We start from the raw sequence: 22,626 nt of genomic DNA, 5'->3' as shown, positions 1-22,626 counted from the left end.
GTTTGGTAACTCTGGCTCCCTTTTACCTACCTAAGAAGCAGCAGCTGAAAAACAGGTGATTAAGACTCCTCTGAAACCTTTGGCACACCCCTTATTTAAGGTGCAACTCGGCCCATTTTGTGGTTACACCCAGCCTTACATGCAGGCTCTGAGTACTTAACTGTGTGTACTGCCAATATGCGTTTGTGCAGAGTGTTAAACGAGCCTTGTATTACAAGCAGTAGAAATGAGAAAATAAAAAAAAACTTCCACAGTGAAATAAGTTTTCTTTTCTTCAGTGTTTTCATAGTTTATCACTGCCATATTGCCCATTTTATATTACTGTTTTTCTTTTAATAACCACAAAAATGGGCTGGAGTTCCACTTTTAAATCCAGAACTGGATGTAAGTCTGTGCTGAGCGTCCCGGTATTAGCCATGCTGGTGTGATTCATCTGGAAGAGGGAGGACCGAGCTGCAAAGTTTCGTGCTGAATTCTTCCCTAATATACCCAAAGCTCAGGAACACAGACTTCCATGGGCACCTGCCTGGTGGAAGATCACAGCTGATTTACAAAGCGTCTTCTCCTGATGTTTAGCTGTGTCACTGCGTTAATTGCTGTGCCATGTCAACAGGCTTCGAGAAACATTTTCAGACTCCATGTACCTTTCTTTAAGCAGGTGCTGAAGTGGTGACTATTTTAGCAGCTAAGAATTTAATATATTTACTTTTACTAAAGTAGCTAAGTTAATCCTGTTAAACACTGTATGTGTGTGGGGAGAGAAGAATTAATTCCTGAATAGCATTTAATCCTGAGAGGAAGACACTGTTTGAGAAAGCATTGATTTACAGGGAAGTTCGGAACCAGCTGGACGCTGATTGGGGATTAGTTCAGTTTCCAGTTGTGAAAGGGTGTTACACTTAGAGAAAGTATGTAACATGCCTAGTGGAGAAGATACAGTGAGTGGAAATTGCTAAATAAGACGTACATCTACCTGTGTGGCAGAGGCTGGGGAATCCCAAAGGCAGATGTAATTAATGCACAGTAATCTAAAAACAGCTTTGAAAAAATCGGGCTGTATGGAACAGCCTGCGTGATTGTATTAGGCTGCTGTAAATATTTAATTTCTAAAAATAGCAATCAAGTGGTGATCAAAGCATCTGGCACGTGTGAGAAGACATAAAGCTAGCAGGAAAGCTTGAGGAGAAGAGAAGTTTGTTAATAAGGGACGTGACTTTTCTCAGCAAGGTGCTGGGGACTCTGACACTTCAGCTCCACGCTGTCGCAAGGCAGCAGGAGATGAATGTCCGGGTACGGGGCGGGAGGCAGGAGGGGTGGTGGGAGTTACAACAAGCAATAGGGCTGATGGAAGAGAGCAAGTTGTGGTGCTTTCCCTGAGGCCTCTTCTGCAATGCCGTGTCCCCTGAGCAGCGCGTGATGCAGAGGTGGTCCTCTGGGGTGGCAGGTATGTCGGGGGGACATGTTCTTTGAGAAGCAGGGAGGCATTGCTGAGGGCTAAGGTAAGTTTAACAGGTTTTTTTGAATATGCTTTGTAGAGTTGGAGTCAATAAATGGTTGGTATCTCTTTCACGTCTTAAAACAGTGAAATAAATTCCAGGATTTTGGATTAGAAAGCTGTTTCTCTTTAGGCACAGTCCATTTGGACTTCCCCTGTGGGACAGCTAAAGGAGAGCTCTGCGAGTGGTGCGGTGAGCTGGGTGGAGAGGGATTTTCTGGACGGGGAGGGTTAGGCAGGGTTGCTTGCTGCCTTCTCTTTGCCTGTCGTTGGGATTGGGGAGGATGAACATGCCGCCAAGGGGGACATTTCTGGGTGTTCCCCTCTGGTGAGTGGTAGAGTAGGGGTGAATGCTGTGTGGGTCTGGGGTGCCCTTTGCAGGGGAAGCAGTCCTGGGTCTTCTGCTGGCCCAGGCGAGGAGTGTGCTCTGGGGGGACTCTGGGGTATTGCTGACTGCATCCTCTATTGAAGTCCCTGCTGGGAGTGGAGAGGAAGGATGGTGAAAGAGTGTAGGCGGTAGGAAAGTAATTACGGGTGTGAGAGAGGTGGGTAGGGAAGGGAAGGGACCGTGTCCTTCTTCCCTCTGTCAAGTATGGTTCCTCCTCTTCCCTGCCCTGCAACATGCCAGCTGAGCTGACACCCAGCGTAAGAATCACTGACACACAAAATCAACATCTCTGGGTTTTAATCCCAAATAAAGCTAAGTTGTCCTTGGAAGCAGCCGTAGTCAGTAAGCTGCTTAAGTGTTAACAAGTAATTTTTCTTTTGTTTAAAGTGGATAGAATTATTCTGTAGATTGTCTTAAGTTATATGAAGGTATTTTAATTCATAGGCTACGGTTTGTCTGTATTCTGTGAGGTGGATATGATTTAGTGACCAAATCAGAAAAACCTCTGTTCTCGTTAGCTTTGCAGAGCCAGCACAACAATGCAAGACTAACAACTGATCGTTGTTAGTTTTATGCATCATCGGCACTATTTTTCTGTTCGGACCGATGTGCGACTTCACAGCCATAACCACAAGTGACTCCGAGGCAACGCAGATCTCTGTGGTGTGAGTGCAGCAGTACCGTGGCTGGGCAGGCACAACCAAGACACGGCTGGGCTACCACAGCTTTGATTAATGATGGTGGTGTCAGTGAGAGAGCACAGCTCAGGGGGAAGATCGGTGCTAAATTGGGGCCGGCAGTTTGAGTGACAGCTTTTTGCCTATTAAGGCTAAGCAGCGAGCATAAATAGGGAGATCCATTATGCTGTTTTTATTAAGTATTAATATTACAGTACAACTGCTCTTCCATTTTCTACAGCAGAAGTAAAACAAATTGTTTTTTAACTTCTCTATGAATATGCAGAGACTGTAGAGCGTGAAGCTGCAGAATCAAGATTCAGTAGCAGACGTTCGTGTGTCCAGTTTTGGGTTTGTATGAACTGTTTTCTGAAAGGTCTTTACTCTCCTGCATAAAACCTTTTCTACAAACGGTTTGCACAAGAACATGTATATCAGGGGGTCCATGCAGACGTTTGTGGCAGCCAGCCACAGAGTGCTTTCTTTTGCGACAAAGAGCTGGTTCTGCAGACGGCAGTCCATTCGGGTGGTCGTTTGACTCAGAGTATAGGGAACCCTGCTAAAATGAAAGGGGGCAAAGCACAAGAAAAACACAGTAAAAATGATGAATACTTTCCCCTTGATCCTTTGTTCGCTTTTGTTGTCTTTCTTCTGTGTTTTTATATAAGACTCATACACCTTTTTGGCAATAATTACATAAAATAGAAGCATGAGGATGAGAACGGTCCAGAAGACGAACTGACAGATGTAATTGACAGCTTCATGCCATTTGAGTCCGAAGTAATTCTTCAATGAGGCACATTTCTTCACAGACTGGGGCGTTGCTTTCTTGTTCGATAAGATCATGTTAGGCAGAGAGAGAACAAAGAAGAAGAGCCAGACCAGACCCGCAAGGATCTTTGCTGAGGTCAGGTTTTGCACCCAGAACTTCCCAAAAGGTCTCACAATCTTGAGAAATCTGTCAAAAGCAATGAGACCAAGTAGCACTATGCTAATATACATGGTGTCATAAAATACTACGGCTGAGAAGCGACAGACAAAGGCTTTGAGTTGCCATGGTCCCAGGCCAGAGTCCGTCAGGATTTTCAGGGGAAGCATCAGGGTCATTATGAAATCAGAAACTAAGATATTTTTCAGGTAGACAATGAAAGTTGATGTGCTTGGAATATGGAAGAAAGCCCAAAAAGCTAGGCTGTTGAGTACGAGTCCCAGAAGGAAGACGAGTGTATACAGTGCTGGGAAGACCAGGTGGGTGACTGTGGTGTCTCGGTGGCACGGTGCGGAGGAGGGTGCTCTACTGGAGTTACTGACAATACTCTCATTTGCGAAGTCTCCCATTGTTTGAAATAGACTGAAAATAGTGAGAAGAAGAGAGAAAACATAAAACATAACATTCTGCATTTGAAATTACATGTTCATTACAGAGACTGGCACGTTTACACAAACAAACACAAAACCTGAATGTGCATTAAATAGACAGACCGATTTCTCTTCTAGTTCATAGAAAATCTGTATCTTTGCCTAAGTTTCAGTTGTTTACAAACTAACGTCTAATGAAAAGTTAAAATGGTATATATTCATTATGGAGGCCTGAGATAATATAATAGCAAGGTATAACAGCAGATTGTCTAGAGCACCTTTACATGGAAATGTATTTTATGTATTTTATTTTAAATGTATTTTAACATTGAATAGAAATTTTACAGTTGTGGCCCAAAAGCAAGGTGCTTCTGGGGAAGCGACTTCTGGTATTTCTTACCAAGCACACACCATTTTTCCTTTCTCAGCACAGATTTAAATAACATTTTCAAGATAAGATGCACACTGCTAGTTATCAGTCTCTTACATCTGAAAGCCAGATGACCGAGTGCCCCATCACATCACGTGAACGCTCCGATCGTGCAAGTACCTGAGCAAACCTGGCAGCAACTGTTTCAGAGAGGGGTCTTTGGCTATCTCCGCTTCATCTGCTGTTCCTCTGCTGACAGAAGCCTCCAGCGAAGTGTTAGGAATGGGGAAATGTGTAGAAAGATGAGACTTTTTCTGTTGGTGTGGTGTGTTGTTTCCTTCCTCATTTTCGTGTATCGCCCGAGTTAGTTAATCACATTTGCTGTTGCTTTTCTGTCTTCCTTTTGCTCTCTCTCAGAAACTACACTACCTTCTCCTATACTAATAAAGAAAAAAATGGCCGTATCCAGCAAGACAGGCACATTTTCCGGCTTTTTGTTTGTGTGGGGCAGACCTGATGGCACCTACACTGTGCCATTACGATTTGGCTCCTTTAGGGACGTGGGATGAGCAACCACAGAGTGTTTCCTGACAGTTTTGCAGGATAATTCTCAAACGTAGCTCTGAGTTCTTGTTTGTGTGTATGAATTCCACTGTTCTGGACAGCACTAGTCGTCGTCAAATGCGTGACCAGAAAGTCTGCTCAGAGCCACCCTTAGAATGGATTACTCGGCTACAAAATCATGTGCACCGACATATTCAGAAACTGTACCCTCCCTCTGTAGCTTGTTAATATTGACAGATGAACCTGAGCTTGACTTTTGATCTCCAGAATGGGATTTCTGGTTTATTTTGGTGTCAGTGTAGCAGGAGATACAGCGTGCTGGTTACAGCCACTTTCTGGTTCTGGCAGAAGCTGCTGCCGCTGCATGGTATGCTTTGTGATTATTACGTGTTTATTATGTATAATGTTGGAATCTAGTGCATTTCTCTGTAAACAGAACTTCTTGTATAAGTTTAACTGAGTAATGCGATTTGTCCTGTATTTTCCTGTCAACTGATGTGACTTAGGGTTCTGGCTCCTTGCTTGCTGCCATATGGGAAACGGCTCACATTCAAGCCATCCTTTTGTGGGCAGACATGGATTGCTTTTTAAGGTTCTCAGGCTGCAGCTGTATTGACAGTAGGTTTGTGCATTAGTATCTACCTCTTGGTTAATGTAGGTGTGCATGCTGATGTCGGTGTTAAATGGCTGGCAGAGAGCAAAGAGCCTTGAGGGTGGCTGGGATGAAGGTCACACTTGCCATTGTCATTAGCATGACATGTCCCTATCTGCCTGACCCGACTTCTGTTCATTCATCAAGGACTACATAAAGCTGAGACGGTCCATTCCAGTACCCCAGGACTGATGTCCAAGGCAGCATCTTCCACATTTTCTTCCAAATGGACCTCTGGACACTGTTCCCAACTGTAAGAGGCAGGTACTAAGTGCCTCCGCGTATCCTATCAGTGACTGCTCTATGGTACACAGATAGCTGTGGTACCTGTTGTCTGAACAGCTCATCTGATCAGGAAAAGCAGCTGCCAGGTAATTGCCGCTCTCTACGTGTAGGTACAAAAAACGCGGGGAATGAGCGTCGGGTGGAAGTGGGGCATCTCGCGCGTCCCTTCTGGCATCAGCTGGAGCTGATCAGTCCTGGGCCCCGTGAGGCTGGTTGTGGAGGGCGTGCTCTAGTGACCGGCAGCGCTGGTTCCAGGGAAATAACGGTGCCCTGTTTTCTGCGGTGTAACCCAGTTACTGATTGTAGTCAGTGTTGGTGCATATACCAGCATAAACAGTGCACGAAACGTTTTCTAAAATACTTAATTCATCCAGGCAGGTTATAAGAGATGCATAAACTCTAAGGCTGAGTGCTAAAGTAAGTGAACTGTCTTTTTAACTTTTTAGAAAACTGGATATCAGTTGTAAAAATGCCCAGTGCCCTGCCAGGCACAGATAAGTACCGGAGAAGGGTAGACAGGCAGTGGCTTTTGGCAGGACTGAGCTCTTGCATGATGGTGAAACATATTTCTGAATTGGAGCTGTTTTGCAGTGATGATAAATGAACCATAATTTGTTACAATAGCCTAGGATCTTTTTCATATGTGGTTGTTATGATACCTGAAAATGTTATGTACCTGAAAATATTTCCCTGGGTTTTTTTTTCAATTTTTCCAAATGAAAAAGGGGAGGTAGTTAAATTTTTTTGTATAGTGCAAAAAAGCTGCCCTTAATAATCAGTAAAGATTTTACCATAACTTTTTTTCCCCCTGAGATCTAAGTATTCTGTAAATCGAGTCTTTATATTTTCTAGTATAATACATTGTTCTCTATAAAAGTGTACATTTTTGTTTATTCATGTAGTAAGGTGAAGTCTTTGAAGATTTAACTGACATCAAGATAAGCCTGATTATGAAATAATTTCCTCTGACATACAACTATTAATTATTGGTCAATGGATTAAGAATTGCAAGCATATAATGAGATAAGCAAAATGTTATTCTGTTACCAAAAATCTGCACAGATAAATAGCTTAACTACATATGTCCTATATTTCTGTTTGTCTGCCAGTTGCGTACAAGGTGACAACTCACTGTATTTAAAAATCACGTTTACTGTGGATTTTATTTGCATTTCCCCGATCTTGCGTTGTCATGGACTTTACTCTGGCCCAAGTTAAGCTATTTCTGCAAAATCTTTGCAGTTCATAATCTCATCTGTAGCATTTCATGACTCTCTCTTAATTTTTTCCTTACAGCTCCAACTGTAAGTTCAAACTTCTTCCTAGCGATTCTGACAAGCATGGAGGTTGTGATCACATGGTGCTCTTGTTTTATTCAAGATTTCTAGTTTCACCATTTTTGCAACCAGTGATGTTGATTCCAGGGTTCTTGTGCTTTATCTGTAGGACAATTTCTAAAGAAGTTGGTGAAATTCTAGATATTCTTCCGCAGGATTTATGCTGCTTCCGCCCGCAATAAACGTACGTGGCCCAGAAGGGGTATGGGTAGTTCTTAGCTCTAGAGTGGCGTCTCGTCTGTGTCATCTCCTTCGTTCTGCTCCTTTATTCGTGCTCTGAGTTCTGATGATGCTGTGTGCTTGCACAGCATGTCTAGCAGGGACTTTCTAAATGATTTGCAAAGGAAAAAGTATATGAATGGATCTAGGCAAGCATTTAGCGATGTCAGCCACAGCGTGCTCTCCTTCAAGTAAAACAAGGTGTTCTGAGCAGAGCATTCAAAAACGTCTCTTGTTTGGCTCAATGTGTAGGGTATTCTAGTGAAGTGGAACGGCACAAAACAAATAAAGAACACTGCAATAATGATGAAAACCTTCAGATTTACCGTCTTCTTGGTTGCCTTTCCTGTGCATCTTGTCCTTTTATAGGATTTGTACAGTTCTTTACTTATGAGTATGTAGCATACAAATATGACTGCTAAATTAACCCAGAAGATAAGTTGACAAATATAGTTTACGATTTCGTGCCAGACTAAGCCAAACTCAGATTTCAAGAGAGCACACTTTTTTACGTTCTTAGGTGTTTTCTTCTTGTTCGTTAGAATCATGTTGGGTAATGAAAGAGCAAACATTGAGATCCAAATTGCTGTGGACAGGATCTTGGCACCTAAAAGACTCCTTGGTGTTGATGTTCTAAACGGCGAAGTGGCTTTCTGATAGCGATCGATAGTTATTAGACCAAGAAACAAAATGCTAATGTACATGGTGAAGTAAAATACAACCTGGGTGACCTGGCACACAAACCCTCTCAGTACCCATGATACCAACTTTGCATCGCTAAGGATTTTAAATGGAAAAGTCAAAATCATGAGGAAGTCAGAAATGACAGTGTTCTTGAGGAAGATGATGAAATTGGATTTACTGGATATTTTAAAAAAGACCCACATTGCCAGGCCGTTCATGGTGATGCCCACCGCAAACAGAATTGTATAAAGCAAAGGAAAAATGACTTGACTGATTTTGTTATCGCTGGTGCAGTTGCTGTCGTTTCTAGAGTAGCTGAAGTTGGTTGTGGCTTTCATTTGCACTTTGTCTTTCCCCCCCTCCCTGTAAAAACAAAAAAAGAAAAAAATGAAATTGTGAGTTATATCTGTCATAAGACTTTAACCTTTTTAGTCTTTTTTAATTTTTGTGTTGGGAACGTTTCTTTGGGGATTTTGACCGTTGTAAGTTGTGTTTTATTTTACCGAGGATGTCAGGTTTCTACAGGAGAAGAGCACTAGATGTAGCCATGTTTGTAAGGTGGCCTGGTTTGATCTTCTGTGACTGAAACGCTGAGGTGACCTTCCATCCTAACCTCCTGAGCTTCCATCCTACCCTCCTGGGCTTCCCCAAGACCCGTGCTGCAGGGCCGGGCGAGGGGCCGGCATGGCGGTGGGCTGCGGGGGTGTCGCGGCTGGCGTTGTGCCGCCTGTTCCCTGGCGTGAGCACGTAGGCGACGGCGCAGCTCTCGCTGGGTGCGGCGAGAGCTGGGGGCCCTGAGGTGGATCTCCCGTCCCCCGCGGCCCTGCCGCTGGCGTTACAGCCGGTGAGGCCCGAGCTGGGTCGCGGGCCCTGGCCTGGCCGGGCTTGACCCGGCTGCGCTGCCTCGGGCGATGGCCTGGCGGCAGAGAGGAGCTGGCGAGGGCCGTGGCGCGTGGGTCTGCGCGGGGCGGAGGGGCTGTGGTGGCACACTCTGCCGGCGGCGAGGCCGTCGTGCCGCACGCAGGCCGGCCGGGCTGCAATTTCGCTCGTCTGACATACGTCTGCCCAAACTGCCTCTCTCCTCCCAGGGAGGAGGGAGAAACGCCCCTTTCTGCATCTTCCTCAGGGTGGAAAGGGGTAGCATTTCAGCTGGTTTTGACTGCAGATTTAACAGTGCCAGCCCGAAGTAAAAGGAATCAAATGCCCCTTTTTATCGTATTTCTGCTTGGCTGGCCGTCTGTCTCTCCCAGTGGCGTTATTTCAGCCTCGCTTTTGGTTGTCCTTGAAGCTGATCTCTGCCTTCCCCTCCCTGCCTCTGCTCAGACCCCGGGAGTAGCTGCTCGCAGGCCACTGCCATTTCACCCGGGTACTCAAAGGGTGGATGTGGAACCCAACAAAGTCACTGTTGTGGCTTCCAAGGGGAAGAAAGAGAGAGGAGTAGCTGCTCTTCAACCCTACATATGAACACTTGGACAGCTAACGGTGTCTGTTCCTTCAGTGGTTACACATTTGCCAGCAAAGTCTGAAGTTATTTGTAGCTTTATTTATGTAGGTATTCATGTATACCTTCGCTTCTAGTTTGACAGTTTATCCTGTCATTTCCTAAATCAGTTGCTTTACTGGTGCTGTGTTGCAAATAAATTTAAAACTTCATTTTTAAACTCCACTGACTTGAGCCAACACACAGGAGTTGCGCAGGAGTTGCAGCCTCCTGTGCTCTGCAGTGAGCGCCTGCGTGAAGTCGCTGAGACCTCTGCGTAGCGCTGCACCCCTCCGAGCCAAGAGCACGTCAGCCGGCCAGTCATCCACAAGAACTGAGCGGCCGGCATTCGCGTAACTGGTAACAGGGGCTGGGCTGAAAACTGTTGGTCTTGAGCTGATCAAGGTTTTTGGACTAAGTCTGATCCAAACTAACCAGTTTGGGAAACTAACCTGGGAAAGCCGGGCAGGGATGTTGAATCAGTCAGTCTTGCATTTCAAAAGGAGTAACTTCCAGGTGTGTAGTGATGCAATTGTAAAAATTGCTATATTTCTGTATGATCTCTGCCTTTGTAAAATAAGGCACTCAGGGGAGTAGATGCTTTGTCAGCCAATGCCCAAACATCCCTGACATCTTCCTTACAGAGCTGCAAAGTTTTATTTCTGTCTGTAAGATAGAAATAAATCGGCTTATGCTTTGAAGCACGTAGCAGATTCAGCTGCCAAGTCTAGTCCTAATGAAAGAAGTATTCCCTAAGCATGCAAAATCACATACCTTCCCCCCACCCCAAAATCAATCAGGAGATTACCGTAGTGTGCTGTTGAGAAGCGATGAAACACTTGGGTATTTCCTATGATGGGAAACTAGTGTTGCTGACGGAGGGTCGTTCGCAGTTCCTCTAGATCTTCACCGTGTCAGCAGGCAGCAGTGTTCATGTGTAAATCTCACGGAGCAAGGAGAGGCTGGAGGAGCAGCTGTGCATCCCAGTTATGAGACTTAGACCTTCCTCTGGCTTTGAACTGGTTTCTTAGCCTGAGACAGCTGCAAATTCCAGGTGATGCTCTCAGTGCTTCTGCTTTTGTTTCCTCTAGAAGAGAGAGAGAAATAGAATTTTAAAAAATAATTAGAGGTTTCCTTCCTGCTTTTGACCTACTAACAGAGTCACTATTTTTAAAGGAGAGCATGTGTTTTGTAAGACATTGCAACTTTTCTGAGCGTAGAGTTGCACTCCCATCTACTTGTGATTCTTTAATATTATTTTTGTATACAGCCTTATTTTTGAAAAACTTTTTAAGTAGTTGGAAGAAGTAGTGATTCGTTAGTTTGGAGAAGGTAAGTATATTACTGAACAAAATATTTATACCTTACATGATTTGCAGAGCAGTGCTCCAAGTTTTTAAGTTATATACAGTGCATCAACATTATATGATACATTTTATTAAAAGACTAAATATAACCAGTTACAATTTAAATAAACTATATCGAATTTTAGGAGTTGGGCTGCATCTTTTTTTCAATGGACTTGTACATAATAAGAGAAATGTCACACAGTTTCTAGGCATTTGTCTTCTATTTACTAATCTGCTACTGAATATCAATTCAGGGGACAGTTAGGAGGGTCATCCGTACGTGTCATCTGACTCTGTCCTTATAGATACATACAGAATTCATAATATCAGATTACATTTTTTCCCCCTGTATTTTTACCCTACTCTTTAGTGATTTCATTTGGCACTGTTTCCTCCACACTGATAACCACCAGAGATGCTTTTTGTGACGAAGAGTTAGTTATTGTTTATTGCAGTCTGTGCTACTCGGTTTGGGTTTCTGCAGGTGCTGACAGAAAAAAGAAAAGAGACTTCACTCATATCTGGTCTTTTCAGGATGAATCTTCAAGTCATGAGTGTAACCAGCGCATGATTCTCCTTTATGGCGTTGGTAAGGAGCGTGATGAAGCAAGGCATCAGCTGAAGAAGATTACCAAAGACATCCTCAAAATTCTGAATAAGAAGAGCACTACTGAAATGGGTGGTAAATGCTTTAACGCTGCTGTATGGTAGCCTGTAGTGAAGATCACGAGAGCCGTGAGGTGCTCAGCAAGTTGTCTGGAGCCATGCATGTTGATCACGTAATTTGGCTTTCATCCCCTTCACAGTCACTGGGTGAAGTACTGACCAGAGTCCCGCAGCACAGAGTGCAGTCTGCTGGCCTGCCTTACGGCTGTGCCAGGACGGCAAAGGGCCACTGTGGTTAGAAATCCCTATTTTCCATTATAACAACTTGGCTGTAAAGACTTGCGTTAGGCTAAAGCCTGGAATATGAGGTACTGGCCAGCGAGTGATACGTATTCCTTACCCTCTGAGTAAAACTGTATGACTGTTTTTCAGTTTTTCTTGGATGTCACCTTTTTGTATTGGAATAACCTCGAAGTAGCTTTGATATTGTTACATGCTGTGGCGTATATTTGTCCCAAGCTTAATGGAAAACTGAGGCAAGCAGGGTTTTATGTAAAGCTTATTAAGATTTTTATTGTCTTTTAAATCAGTAATAATGCAAAACTACTAGGGTGCCATTGAATATAAAATGACCAAAGTAATTTTTTATCTGTTAAGTTGGGGATGAAGGGCAAAAAGCCAGGAAGACCAAACAAGAAGCATTTCCAACGCTAGAGACCGTGTTCACAAAACTACAGCAACTGTCCTATTTTGATCAACATCAGGTGACATCTCAGGTAATTCCCTTGTATAAAATCATAGTCTTTTACGTTCTGCTGTAGAGATACCAAATAGGAAGCAAATCTAGGTTTTTAGAAGTGTTTTGTATATACCAAGAATTTTCAGTGCGCTGCTTCTTCAGAGGCAAGAGAAAAAATGCTGCCTTGGTATTCTAAAATATCTGCTTCAGTAGATATTTGGGTGTTTGGTTTGTTTGTTTGGGGCGTTTTGTTTGTTTGTTTTGCAAGAAGCTTTCTGGATTATTATTGATGTCCTGATTTTTTTAATGAAAATTTTGAAATAAATTTTACATAAATTTCCATAAACAGCATTGTTTAGGGCTCGTTGGTAAATTAGATACTTATTAACCAATCTCTTGCATATGTATAAGATATGTTACTCTATCTGTGTTTATGAAGGACAGCTGAGTATGTCTCTTTGAGAAGCTGGTGGATAATACAGTTTTTTCTTTTCTGGATATTAGAATTTATAGTCAGCCTTTACTGTTAAAAAGCTGTATCGATGGCTGACTGGAGAACATAAATAATTAGTTTTAAATGACAAGCCTAATTTTCCTAGTTTGTATTAGAACTTGTAAGTGTGCAAATATATCAGCATAGGATTTCATCACTTTGTCAGGTGTTACTGTTTTTAAGTATATTTTAATAACCAGAGGCTAACATAAGAAACAAAGTAAAAGAGGTACATGTTTGGTACTTAATTTATAAGACATCTTTAGATCTGGTCTTTTAAATGAATTTATTATGTTTTGTTTGCAGGATAACGTGCTATTAATTATCTGAAAACCATCAATAAAAAAATCACAATGCAGTAAGATGAAAAGAAAAATGATTTTGCCTGTTCTTTAAAGCGAAATACCCCACAGAATAAAAATCAGTATTGTAGATGTTAAGAACCATTTGACTCTCAGCTGTAAAGCAGCAGAACAGCATTTTCTGTGTTGTCAATTTTGAAAATAAAATGGCATTATGACTGAGTTGCAGGATAGTAGAGTAATAGATATACTCATGCATGATTTGTTAGTGCTTTTATCTGCAAAATGCTATCACTTGCTATTACCACTTATAAAATAGGATTTTTGGAGCACTAGTGTATCTGAGAAGCCCTCAGTCACCATATGACTTTTCAATATCTATTTTCACAGATCTCCAGTAATGTTCTCGAACAGATAACTAGTTTTGCCTCGGGAACATCATATCATCTTCCCTTGGCTCACCATATACAGCTCATCTTTGATCTCATGGAGCCAGCACTGAATATCAATGGACTTCTAGACTTTGCAATACAGGTAATCAGAGTTCATTTTTTGGGGGGGTTATGTCAGGATAAAGCTGTAAAATCAGAAAAAAACCAAGACCTGGACTGCAGATTCTCCTGGTTTGCTGCCATGCGCTTTCATCTGTTTCAGTTTCCTGACCTCTGAAATAGAGTGCCAGATACTTTCCTTCTGTCTTACTTTGACAATTACAGAGAATCAATAGATGTATTTTATTTTTAAATCTTTCAAAATTAATAAAAATCTGGATTATTTTAGCACAAAGTATTTTAGGATGGGCTTCACTGTTTCAGACTGAACCACTGTATTACACAGTAAAGTATCTGCGTGCCAGAAATGCCACGTATTTCTGAAGAGCAGTTCTGAGGGGTGTTTTTTATACTTTGACAGTTTATTTTGCTCTCTTTCCCTTGTTCTGTAGTGAGTAAGGAATTTTGGTTTTGTTTGCCATAGTTTTTCCATAATGTATTTTTTTTCTGCACCTATTTTACATGTTTAACTTGGAAGTTATTTTCAGTTCATTGTTTTTGTGTATGCGTTTTCAGCTGTTGAATGAGCTGAGCGTTGTGGAGGCAGAGCTGCTGCTGAAATCGTCCAGCCTGGCAGGAAGCTACACAACGGGGCTGTGCGTCTGCATTGTCGCCGTTCTGCGGCGTTACCATGCCTGCCTCATCCTCAACTCGGAGCAAACCGCACAAGTGTTTGAAGGGTTTGTGGCAGCTACAGTTTTCCAAAAAGTATTTTTGGTGTTCTCTTAAGCAAAAAATGCGTTCAGATGCAGGTCGTGAGACCAACTATCGCACTGCTATTGGAAGGCTGGGAGCGGATGGCTCACCTCTGCAGCCTGCTCCCCACTGCCAGGGGCTGGCGGGACCTGCACGCTTTGTAACCTAGGAAAAGGGGGGAGTTGTGTGTCTTGGTTTCCTACCCATTCGCCCCATTCTGCCCTGGGCTCCCCGCGTGCCTCGTGTCCTGTCTTCCCCGGGGCCCAGGCGAGCGCACAGGTGACACCAAACTTCACGAGCCCCGTCAGCCTGTAGGTGCAAGGTCTGTCATCACGTTGCCCAGCTAATGGTGAGGTTTATGTGATATGTAACAATACGAGACACATTTCTAAGGTGCGTTGGAACGAACTCAGAATGGTTTTATTTTTGCAGGTTGTGCGGGGTGGTAAAGCACGTCGTTAATCCCTCAGAGTGTTCCTCCCCAGAAAGGTGTATTTTAGCTTACCTCTATGATCTGTACGTGTCCTGTAGTCACCTGAGAAGCAAGTTTGGAGACCTCTTCAGGTGGGTGGTAATGGGATTTTTCTCACCACTGCCTAGCCTGTAGACTGATGCAGGCTGCTGTGGTTCCCATGGAAAATAGGCCATTGCCTTTGCTGCTCTGCCTTTACTGATGCAATTTTTACTCTTGGCCGTGCCAGCGTGGCAGCACAGCCTGTGGTCCGGAGGCTGTGAAGTCCTCGCGCTGTGCCGGTACCTGCCGTGGAGGAGCAGAGGCTGAGCCCTCCTTGCAGCGCTGTGGTTAGCTTAGCGGGTTGCTTCAGCAAGCAGCGCTGGCGTGCAGCGAGCAGCCGTGGGGCGAGGGAAGCGGGAACTGTCAGCGTCAGGTCGGCTGCCGAGCCAGCTGTGCCGCGCAGCATTGGACCCCTCCCCACACATCTTTGCTTTTGCAGATTGTGCTGTGACTGATTTGGTTTCTATAATGCATTAGCAAATTGGCTGTAATACACACAATGTTGGATGGAAAATAACAAAATCTTAGCTGACGCAGCTGTAATATTCTATTAAATATTTCCTTTGATGTGGGGAGAGGCACAAACATGTTTGAGTTTGTGAAGTTTTATGCTCGAATGTTCAGTTCCTTGATTTTTAAATTAAAAAAATATTTTAGGTACTCATATGCTGTATTTTTGGCTCTTACTTTCTAAAGGGGGAGTGGAAACCTTTCATATGCAAATATGCATCTTGTGAGAGTTACAAACCACTTCAGTTACTGTTTCCCCTCCTAGTTTATATACCTGGTTTTGGTTTGCGTATTTCAGATTTGTGGTTTTCATTTCATAGGGAGCAGGAAAAGAGTTCTCAGTAATAATATTATAATAGGTTTACAAATACATGGGAACAGTAGCATTTAATATGAGAAACACTAGGAAAAAAATATGAAACAGAAGAACTACAGAAGTGTTCGGTTTTCTACTTAAAACCTAAAGTTCAATAAGACAATAAAAACCCCCATTTTTATTAATACTGACCTACAATAGCAAATCAAAACATCATCTAGTAATATAGAGATAGGGTATTAAATTATATATTAAATATACGATATACAGCACTTGATTTGAAGCCCCTTTTTTCAGACAAGTGGAGTTAGAAATTCTCTGAAAACTGGTAATAAAGCTTATGTATACATTTTTTAAATAGTTGTGTATAAGGTGATAGTGCTACACTTGTTTTCTTCTTGGTTTCCTTGCTACAACTGAAACAAAAGAAAAACCAGTTGTCTCTATGCGGCAACTTTTTTAGCTCATTTCTCTCTCTCTAAGTCAATCTGAAGCAACAATAAAGTGCAGTTCATAAATGTTCAAATTTAGAGACTTACCTTCTTTATATTGCAGTGCTTCGAAATGGCTTCTAATATCATCTGCAGTATTTCTCATGACTGGGTTTTACTAAGTGAGCTGCATGTTTTGGTTTAGTATGCTTGGTATATTTAGTTGTACTCACTAAACTTCCTTTTTTAAATCATTCCTTCACTTTTTTTTTTCAATCTTATCTTCTGACCACTCCCCCAGCGTTACTTCCTGTGCAAGTACAGTTTCAGAGGCTGCTTTGCTCACATACTCGGTATTGTATTGTTTGGGTTTTGGACCTTTCTTTCTGTGACCCATGGGGTAAGTGTAGGTAAATGCTGTAATGACAGAGTGTCGGGGACATATATGTGCCCACGATGCTGGTACACATAGTGCCGGATGTTTGAGGTATGCGGTATTTGTTTTCCACTGGTTGGTTTTCTTTCTTTGCTGTTACACTGGCTGTTAGAGCAAAGGGTTAACGTCAGGCATTACCTGTCTTGTAGATTAATTATCCTGCTAATGGCCTATTCCTCCTGCCCTGGAGCATCCCGATGAGGAGCAGTGGTGTGCAGGGGTTATGCAGTGACAGAGTGTCCCCAGGGGTGCCCTCCAAGCCCCGCGTCCAGGCACTGCTGTGCGCATTGCGATCCTTCCTCAGGTCACAGACGCCTTCCAGGCAGCACAGTGCTTCCTCTGTCTTTTCATCCTGGGGCCAGTGGAGTTCTAAAAAATTCCAAAGGTTTCATGTGTGTGAAGTTAATTTCAATTAATAGATTTTTTTTTTTTTTTCCTTCAGTAATAAGGAAGTCTTCCTATATTGTCTATCCCAGTTGGGATAATTAGTGAAGTTTGTCCATATGGATGATGTTTCCAGCTGTGGTATAAAACCCAATGCTTGAGACAAATGCTCCTTAGAACATTTTGTGTGTGAAATTTGCGTTCTTCACTAACACCTTTTTTTTCCTCTGAAGAAAGCCAATTAAAATGTACGTTTCCTAGCCTGGAACATTTCTTGATCTTTTGTCATAATAGTTAATGTCAAAATATGACCTTTAAGTATATTTTCTCTGTTTACTGATTTCATCTTTCAAAAAGTTGTCTGTTATGTCACATTTTTACCAAATGTAGAGTTTTTAAATTTAGATAAATTTTCTCATTTTTCCTTAATTAGTTCTTCTTGCCGCCACTGCAGTTCACTGTGTCATAACACATAAAGAGGGGGAGCAGTGTTATGAAGCACTGTTACAGTTCATGGAGAGGCATCTGATGTTCCAGGAAGTTATTGCTAGTGTGGAGTGAATGTGTGGTCCTTATCCAGCTGCTCACAATTTCAGTCATAGAAATGTCATAGAAGCGATTTGGAAACTTGAGACTTTGTTTGCAGGAAAACTTGAATGAAATTGATGTATCAGCCTTATTTTCTGGTAGATGCTTCTTATTAAAAACAAGTTTGAAAATGTGTGCGGAACGGTAACCAAACTAGGATTTTCTAACCCCATGTGGTGTGTTCAACAGTATTTCTGCAAAGTATGTTTTTTGGCAACTCTTTCTTTTTTTGGTCCTCAGTAGTGCCTGTTCTAAGGTGAAGCAAACGATATACAGCAATGTTCAGCCTTCAAATTCCAATTTGCTGTGGGACCCAGAGTTCATGCTAGATTTTATCGAGAATCCTTCTGCTCACAGCATTAACTACTCAATGCTGGGCAAGATTCTGAGCGATAATGCAGCCAACCGCTACAGCTTTGTCTGCAATGCGCTAATGAATGTGTGCATGGGTCACCAAGATGCAGAAAGGTAAGGCAAACCGTGCTGGAATTGGAACTGGATGGATTTTTACATGGTATATATGAGGTTTCCTTTACCTTTTTGGTTTGTGTCTTTTTCATTCATGTTTTCATTCATTACTCTTTCTGGGTGCTGAAAATTTATTGAGTAAGTTTCCTCTGAGTTATTTCATTAAATCAATCTGCATAATTTAACTGAAGGGAGTAACAAGTAGAAAGTACTCACTGTAAGACAGTCAGTAAGCTTTTTGTATCAGCAGCATTTCAGACAGAACAGCTCAGCACAATCTTTGCTCATTAGAAGCCTGTAAACGAGGGAAGGTTCTGCATTAGGTCATTTCCTTCTGCTGATGCAATCGGTGTTTAATTTATTAAATGTGTGATTTATTAATTATGGAATTCATCTTCATAGGTAATTACAGATTTTTCAAAAAATATTTTTTAAGAAGTATTAAGAGTTTTATTGGATGGAAGTTACTAGAGTTATAACAGCTGTCAGTTATATTTTGAGAGTAGCTTGGACCTCATGGTGCACAGTCGATCTCCAATGATTAGAGTTAAGGAAGAGATCTGCACTTCAACAGGTTGTCCAACACTGTCTTACTGTGGTTGTCTTCTGACACCAGCAGGTGCTGGCTCCTGTCACAGTCAGGTGGAGCTTTGGTCTGATCCAGCATGACGCTTCTTGGGTCTTAAGTCTAGGTTAGATCTTTTTAGATGATCTCAAGGTACTGACAAGAGGTATAGTGAGGAACCCTTGCAGTAAAACAGTGTCAGGGTTTTACACTGACAGTATGTTTTCATTCATAATTCAGATGTTCTTCTCTCAGTTGCTTCCTCCTTCCAGTGTGTAAACATTCAAACTCTGCCTTCTTGTGCAAATGTGGCACTGCAGTGTTGAAACTGTTTTACCCTGGTTTTCCATTCTGCAGTCTGTGATGCGGACACTGATTTTTGGATCTAGCCTTCACCTCTGCCCCCAGCACCTTTATTCCTCTCACACAATCAAAACCACTGGAACTTGGTGTTCTGTTCTGATTCAGTTCCAATTTTTATTAAGAAATTCTTCATCTTGATAGTTAGGCCTAGATGCAGCAGTAGCTGACAGTCTTTTTTAAGGTTGCTGACAGATCACAAAACTCAAGGAAATTGTGGAATTTTTTTTTCTTTTCTTTTCTGATTGACTCCTGCCCAAAGTGTATGCAGTTCCTGTTTCCTTCTCCGGGTCCCCAGCATGAAGCCATCTCTGAAATGTCCAGAGCAGGTCCAGAGGAGGCCACAAAAATGGTCAGAGGGCTGGAACACCTCTCCTGTGAAGAAAGGCTAAGAGAGTTGGGGTTGTTCAGCCTGGAGAAGAAAAGGATTTGGGAGAGACCTTCTTGCAGCCTTTCAATATATAAAGGGGGCTTACAAGAAAGATGGAGAGACGCTTTTTACCAAGGCCTGTAGCGACAGGACAAGGGGCAACAGTTTTAAACTGACAGAGGGTAGATTTAACTTGGACATAAGGGAGAAATGTTTTACGATGAGGTGAGGCACTGGAACAGGTTGCCCAGGAGAGTTGTGGGTGCCTCATCCCTGGAAATGTTCAAGGTCAGGTTGGATGGGGCTTTGAGCAACCTGGTCTAGTGGAGGATGTCCCTGCCCATGGCAGGGGGGTTGGACTAGAGATGATCTTTAAGGTCCCTTCCAGCCCAAACCATTCTGTGATTCTGTGAAATGTGTGGCATCTTTGGCAGAGCAGAGCAGCTGAGAGGAAGCAGTTTTGTAAGAGCAACGAAGGGGAACATCTAAATGTGGCCAAACGAGTTTCACTGTGGAACAGAGAAAAAATAACTTGCACTGGGATGAGTCAACTCTGCTCTGTTTTTTAAAATGTTACATAACTCTGAGTCATACACCAAATCACACATTACACAGTATGCGATCTATGAAGTAAAATTCATTAATGCCAATTGATTTTATGACTCTCTCCTCCCTCCTAAACAGTAGTGCTGGCCTGGCACAGGGAGGGAGGCCTCCTGCAATGAGAGGTCGCTGGTGGCCTGGGGACTGGGGAGATGTTCACCACGGACACCGCTTTCCTGTGACATTTTTGCATGAAAGAGGACGGACTGCTGTTTGTGCGGCAGCACTAGGGAAGGCCAGAGTGTGCCCCTGTAGAGAGGGGCAGGTCATCTGTCATGGTGGGCTGCAGGCAGTGGGGGCTTGGGTGCTCCATCCCTCTTCCTGGGCAGCTCAGCACAGGTAGGGGAGCTGGTACGAACACACACGGTGTACAAAAGTAGGGTTTACACGAAATAAAAGCCCTATGCTACTGTACATTGGATGGATGCAAGTTATGGGGTGCAAGTCACATACTGTTTTTTTTCCAGATGCTCCAGTTGTCCACAACTGAGTAACACTAGGATATATGTACAGTAGCATACACATCACATTTGGACATAAACCCTCACCTTAAGTAAGGAAACACCAGTTCTTCTACCAAGCACTGATCTGCTTTGATCTAAATATTTATTGTTTACAAAATAACTTGATCCTGTATTAGTTTTTCTCTTCTTTCCTAGGATTAATGACATAGCAAACCTTTGCGCAGAGCTGACAGCATGCTGCACGGTGCTTAGCTCAGAGTGGTTAGGGGTTGTAAAAGCTCTTTGCTGCTCTTCAAATCATGTCTGGGGTTTCAATGATCTGCTCTGCAGCGTGGATGTAAGTTCAATATCTTCTGAAGTACCTGTTAAACCTATTTACCTACGGTGTGCTTAGAAGCATAGTAAGGTTTCCGTTCAATACAAAATGCTGAGCACAAATTTAGTCCTGTATCCATTTGAGTTTTCCAGGCTTTTAATGAGATTCCTGATTGATTTTTATTCTTTCCTACCTTCAGGGTTAATGTAGAATTTGGGCAGTGCTTAGAGTTTTCTCTTTGTAAATTTTTTTTTTCTTTATTACGGAATGATATGGAATATCAGAGGTGCTCTTTGAAAGGAGGAAGCATGTCTGTATACATTTTCTAAAATGCTGAGGGATGTGCAAATAACTATCTCTATTTTCATGACCCTGTTTTGGTGTTGACTCTTAGATTGTAGAAGGGGTGGTACACGTCGCTGTTCCTTACTCACCTGGTGTAAGTTACTGTAGTCCTGTTGAAGTCAGCAGGATTACGGTGACTAATGTCCAGTATCTGATTCCATGTATTTATCTATAGTTTGATTACATATGCCTTTAGGAACAGATTGAAGCTGTGTACATTGGGTTCATATTCTTGTCCTGAAGCTAAGGAATGAGTTACTAATGTTACCAGTTTTTATAGAATGATAAAATTTTCTCTGGTTTGTAGAAGACTAATGTTTTTTATTTCAGAATTAATTTGTGGTATTTGAAATAGGTGTTTGTTAAAATTAAGTTAAGAGCTATCAGTATTTGCCATAAAATGTTTGGGAAATGCATTAAAATGTAGCGACAAATGCTAATGTGTAAACATTTTACTGTTTGTTCTTCTAGTTAATTCCTTAATAATCGTGGCAGTGGTGTGTGTGCATTGTTATGTGAAGCCTTGCAATGTTTTTCCTTCTAGGTGAGTGACCTGTCATTCCACGATTCCCTGGCCACTTTCATTGCTATATTGATCGCCCGGCAGTGCTTTTCTCTGGAAGATGTAGTTCAGCATGTTGCACTGCCTTCTCTTCTCGCAGCTGGTAAGAAAATACCAAGAGAAAAACTTAAAATGAAAAACTTACGACTTCTTAAGAAATCTCCATCGATTGAATAAGTAGTGTGTTCTGAACTGCGTTCTTATATGGGATGCCACCTATTGTGCATTGCAGCGGTGTGTCCCTGTAGTTCCCAAAAGGAGTGACGCCAAGTTAGATCAGAGAACCTACACGTGACAAGTGGATCAGAGTTGCTGGCAGCGCACTGTCCCCTTCTGTTATGCAGCCTCACCTTCGGCTCATTACTTTTGTGCTCTACACTATATGCTGAAATGTCTGCCAGACCTACTCAGATTGTGCATTTCCTTCTGGCATCAGTCTGCCTGACATTGGCATTTTCTGTCTGACCTCATCGTCTTCACCTCCAGTCCTGGAGTACTGTAGCTATGGTCCTTTTTGTTGGCCACTTCACAACTTCACACATTTCTTTTCACTTTCTGCTCGGATTTTTCTGCTTTGACTGTCAAAAACCATTTTAACCATGTATTCTTTTCTGCCATTAATTAGGTCTCTTGCTTACCAAAAATCATACTATTCTTCCGTGTTTTTTAATGACTCAAGGCCATAAATGCTGATTCCTGTGATGAAATTATTGTATACCCGTTTAAAATGGGGCTGTGAGATAGAACATTTTCAGGCCTGCCACTGAGACTTGTGAGGTCCTGGGCAGACGCCTTATGTCCACGTCCCATCTTCCGTAGCCTGTGGAGATCCAGATGCCGAGCCGGGGGCAAGGATGACCTGTCGGCTACTCCTGCACCTCTTCAGGACACCCCAGGTCTGCCTCTTTCCCCAGGGAACAGGTAAGTTGCCTGCTGCGTGGTCCTTTCATTTCAGAAAGTGAACCCAGCTCGTTTTTGATGGCTTCAGATTTCACGTGTGAAAATATCCACAGGGCAAGTAGAAATGATAGCGTCTTTAAAATTACAGATGTTTCACTAGTGAAAAGTTGATACGTCCTATTCTTACTTGTTTGGGAAATGTTTTATATGCATGTAAAACTATAGAAGATTGCTGAAACTTATTCATT

The 22,626-nt window shown here is 42.5% G+C and overlaps 3 protein-coding genes across 3 annotated transcripts in view; 1 reads left to right on the top strand and 2 right to left on the bottom strand.

Moving 5' to 3' along the window:
• Positions 1 to 22,626, top strand: part of MED12L (mediator complex subunit 12L) — a 155,067-nt gene that overhangs the window by 96,517 nt on the left and 35,924 nt on the right. Inside the window, exons 15-23 of the mRNA XM_075157563.1 lie at positions 11,394 to 11,541; positions 12,123 to 12,241; positions 13,390 to 13,533; positions 14,067 to 14,230; positions 14,679 to 14,810; positions 17,666 to 17,893; positions 20,451 to 20,592; positions 21,461 to 21,581; positions 22,298 to 22,399. Of these exons, the coding sequence (XP_075013664.1) occupies positions 11,394 to 11,541; positions 12,123 to 12,241; positions 13,390 to 13,533; positions 14,067 to 14,230; positions 14,679 to 14,810; positions 17,666 to 17,893; positions 20,451 to 20,592; positions 21,461 to 21,581; positions 22,298 to 22,399 (1,300 nt within the window). The remainder of the gene's footprint in view (positions 1 to 11,393; positions 11,542 to 12,122; positions 12,242 to 13,389; positions 13,534 to 14,066; positions 14,231 to 14,678; positions 14,811 to 17,665; positions 17,894 to 20,450; positions 20,593 to 21,460; positions 21,582 to 22,297; positions 22,400 to 22,626) is intronic.
• Positions 2,661 to 5,763, bottom strand: P2RY13 (purinergic receptor P2Y13). Its single transcript, XM_075157559.1, has 2 exons — positions 4,470 to 5,763; positions 2,661 to 3,911 (listed from the first exon to the last, which is right to left on the bottom strand). Exon 2 carries the CDS (start codon positions 3,896 to 3,898, stop codon positions 2,873 to 2,875), a length of 1,026 nt encoding a protein of 341 aa, XP_075013660.1. The 5' UTR covers positions 3,899 to 3,911; positions 4,470 to 5,763; the 3' UTR covers positions 2,661 to 2,872.
• P2RY12 (purinergic receptor P2Y12) lies at positions 6,818 to 10,593 on the bottom strand. Its single transcript, XM_075157560.1, has 2 exons — positions 10,319 to 10,593; positions 6,818 to 8,393 (listed from the first exon to the last, which is right to left on the bottom strand). Exon 2 carries the CDS (start codon positions 8,366 to 8,368, stop codon positions 7,349 to 7,351), a length of 1,020 nt encoding a protein of 339 aa, XP_075013661.1. The 5' UTR covers positions 8,369 to 8,393; positions 10,319 to 10,593; the 3' UTR covers positions 6,818 to 7,348.

Source organism: Calonectris borealis, chromosome 9 (assembly GCF_964195595.1).
Source record: "Calonectris borealis chromosome 9, bCalBor7.hap1.2, whole genome shotgun sequence".
Lineage (NCBI taxonomy): Eukaryota > Metazoa > Chordata > Aves > Procellariiformes > Procellariidae > Calonectris > Calonectris borealis.
The sequence above is the reverse complement of the archived record's forward strand: the minus strand, read 5'-3'. Positions and strand labels throughout refer to the sequence as shown.

What these genes read in the sequence shown, in the direction of transcription:
- P2RY13 (XM_075157559.1), bottom strand. Translation starts at nt 3,898, where the DNA reads ATGGGAGACTTCGCAAATGAGAGTATTGTCAGTAACTCCAGTAGAGCA.
- P2RY12 (XM_075157560.1), bottom strand. Translation starts at nt 8,368, where the DNA reads ATGAAAGCCACAACCAACTTCAGCTACTCTAGAAACGACAGCAACTGC.